The 3,035-nt window shown below is 36.7% G+C and overlaps 1 protein-coding gene across 1 annotated transcript; it reads left to right on the top strand.

Annotated features, from left to right (window-relative positions):
• Positions 1–313: 313 nt before the first annotated feature.
• LOC116010659 (basic transcription factor 3-like) lies at positions 314–2,589 on the top strand. The gene is made up of 6 exons (XM_031250152.1): positions 314–443; positions 1,026–1,093; positions 1,523–1,671; positions 1,758–1,814; positions 2,029–2,067; positions 2,158–2,589. The coding sequence occupies exons 2-6, from the start codon at positions 1,026–1,028 to the stop codon at positions 2,340–2,342; spliced, it is 498 nt and encodes a 165-aa protein (XP_031106012.1). The 5' UTR covers positions 314–443; the 3' UTR covers positions 2,343–2,589.
• Positions 2,590–3,035: the final 446 nt, after the last annotated feature.

Genomic DNA, 3,035 nt, shown 5'->3' with positions numbered 1-3,035 from the left:
TACATCCATGACTTTCATTTGACAGAATATGACTAAATGTGGCAATGCCATAATAGTCGATGGCTAAATGTGGAAGTAGCTCAAAGTCATTGATGTAATTTGACAAAATTAAAATAATAGGACTAAATGTGACAATACTACAAGTCGATGATTAAAAGTGGAATTTGGTCATATTTTAAATTTAAGAAATACAAGTAAACAGGCCTCAAAAAGACAAAAACCAAACTACACGTATTTGCAGCGGGCCTAGATTGAGGTCCATTATATAGGATCGGGCCGTTTAGGCCCATCAATTGGCGGTGTTGAGTACAACTAGGTTGCTTGTCAGCGTTTACGCACCCTACCAAACCCTTCAGTCACTCTTCTTCCAGTTGAGAAGATAACCTTTCTCTCTCTTTCCTCTTCTCTCTGCGGCCACCGTTTGTACTACTCTTCGATTCAAGGTTCGTCATAGCTTATTCTCCTCACCCAACGCCTATTTCCTTAGTATTTTCGGTGTATCTGTAAATATCTGTGTGTTTACGGCTGTGTAAATATGTATTCTTATACGCATACCTCTTTGTTGTTTGTGCATCTGCTCCTGTTGCAAATAGATCTTCTGTTCTAATTCTATTGAATCAAGGGGGAAGTGTTTTTTTGTTATGCAAAAGTTGAGATTTGGTGCTTTGATTTTTTTTTTTCCTTTCTTATTCTTGGGCTAGCTCTATTGGATGCAAATTTCCATTCACTTGATACAGATATTTATTGGATTTTTTTAATAATAGTTTAATTGTTTAAATTATTAATGAGAGGAATATATTAATAGCAGCTACAACAATAGCAGTATAACTATGTCTTTTATCTATCTGTACACTATAACACTATTATGCTTACCATTTCGTACTCTATTCTGTTACTGCTATTTTTTTTTTAGTGCTGTCTTGCTTGTATGATTAGTATTAGTATTCTAATTAATTTTTAGGGTATGATACACTTTGATATTATGTTTGTAGGCATACTTATGATTTTCTGCATATTTGGTACAGATGAATGTAGAAAAGCTTCAAAGGATGGCTGGGTCAGTCAGGACCGGTGGCAAGGGAACCATGAGAAGGTTGCTTTTGTGTTTTGTACTATGTTAATGTCCCTTTATTCCTTTGCTTGCTTTTATTGTGTAGACAAAGGCCAAGTTAAGTTGGGTGATAACAATCTGCTAAAACTGATTCTTTAACAGTTCTATGACCTTTAAGGAAGCTAAAGATTGACTCTTTTTAATCCCAATGTTTGCCTTCTCACCTGTATTTTAGAGGGAAGAACTGTTAGCTTCATAGAAATGCTACTGACTTTCTGATTTATCTGGATGTTAAGAGGCTGTGAAGTCATTTTATTTTATTGTTTATTATGTTTATTGGGGAGGACCTGTAACTTTATAGTGATGCTGTTTTGATGTAACTGTTGTAGTATTAATTTCTTATCTTTACAACTTCAATGTTTTGCTACTAGCAATTAATTGTTTGATGGTTCTTATTGTGCTCACTATCAGAAAGAAGAAGGCTGTCCACAAGACAAATACAACTGATGACAAAAGGCTTCAGAGCACACTGAAGAGAATAGGTGTGAATGCAATTCCTGCAATCGAAGAGGTGAACATATTCAAGGAGGATATAGTTATCCAGTTCCTAAACCCTAAAGGTAACAATGATGCTGTCAATTAACTGTAATTTTACTGTTACTTTTTTCTTTCCCATTTGACTAACTTCTTTGTCTTGCTTTTCCAGTTCAAGCCTCAATTGCTGCAAATACCTGGGTTGTCGGTGGTTCTCCTCAGACTAAGAGTATGTTATTTCTACACTTCAGCTCTTATAATCTGGTTTGGAAAATTCTCATTATCAGCTTTCAAAGAAAAATTATGTTGATGCTCTTATCATATGGTTTGAGCACACAATCTTTTTTAATTTTTAGAAGCATCTTGACAACAATTTTTTTGGAGGCTATATATACTTTTTTGGCTCAGGACTTGACATGACTAATATTTTCGTTTTTAAACAGAATTGCAAGACATCCTGCCACAAATTATTCACCAATTGGGTATGCAACTATTATTCATAGTTTCACTAAAGTGTGCTGCCAATGGGATACTATAATTATATCAATGACTATAAAATTTCTTTGTTTTAGGACCCGACAACCTGGAGAACTTGAAGAAGTTGGCGGAACAGTTCCAGAAGCAGGCACCCGGAGCTGCAGGCACGGGTTCAGCTGCAGGTGCAGCTGTGGCACAAGATGAGGATGACGACGATGATGTGCCGCAACTTGTATCTGGTGAGACCTTTGAAGCTGCTGCGGAGGAGGGTCACAATTAAAGTTTTAATTAAATTTTGTGTCATCCTTAATTTTTCAAGTCTTCTAAGATCTGTTTTGTCCTTAGTTGAATGCTGAATTTGATGTCTCATGTGACACTTGAATGCATTTACTAGTGTTTAACTTTGCCCTTAAAAAAAACCTTGAAAGAGTTGTCTCTGTTATATATGCACTTTGGATTGAAGGTTCAGCAGTGAAGAGGAATTGAATTATATCCCTGGTTAGAACCCAATCTTTTTGTTGTTGGAATATGCTTGTGAACCTGATCTTTCAATCCTATTTGTAATGGTAAATGCACAATAGAATGAACATCAGGCTTTCAGTTCAGAAATTGTGCCTGCAATTATGCAAACCTCTAGGCCGGGCTGCCTGCTCGAGGATTCCTTGGTGAGCCAACTAGCATTGCTAGGCAGGAACTGGGTCTTTAGCTCTATATCGAGCTAATATCACGACTCTTCAATTCTGGTGCGCGTTGTGCCATCTGCCCCAGATGCGCCCAGCCGAGCAACATGGTGTACAATTGCACCAGATGCGCCCAGCCCGGCACGTGTACACCATGTTGCCCTCTGGGCATGTAAACTTTTTTTTTTTTTTTTACACAATTTTTTGGCCTCAAAAACCTACAGAAGTACCAAACAAATGAAATTACTCTTTTTTTGGTAAATGTAAATTTATTATTTTTTTGGAAGAGTAAA

Source organism: Ipomoea triloba, chromosome 2, assembly GCF_003576645.1.
Source record: "Ipomoea triloba cultivar NCNSP0323 chromosome 2, ASM357664v1".
NCBI lineage: Eukaryota > Viridiplantae > Streptophyta > Magnoliopsida > Solanales > Convolvulaceae > Ipomoea > Ipomoea triloba.
The sequence above is the reverse complement of the archived record's forward strand: the minus strand, read 5'-3'. Positions and strand labels throughout refer to the sequence as shown.

Coding starts and splice junctions, on each gene's coding strand:
- LOC116010659 (XM_031250152.1), top strand. CDS start 1,026: ATGAATGTAGAAAAGCTTCAAAGGATGGCTGGGTCAGTCAGGACCGGT. Junction 1,672..1,757: donor CCAGTTCCTAAACCCTAAAG/GTAACAATGATG, acceptor TTGCTTTTCCAG/TTCAAGCCTCAATTGCTGCA. Junction 2,068..2,157: donor ACAAATTATTCACCAATTGG/GTATGCAACTAT, acceptor TCTTTGTTTTAG/GACCCGACAACCTGGAGAAC.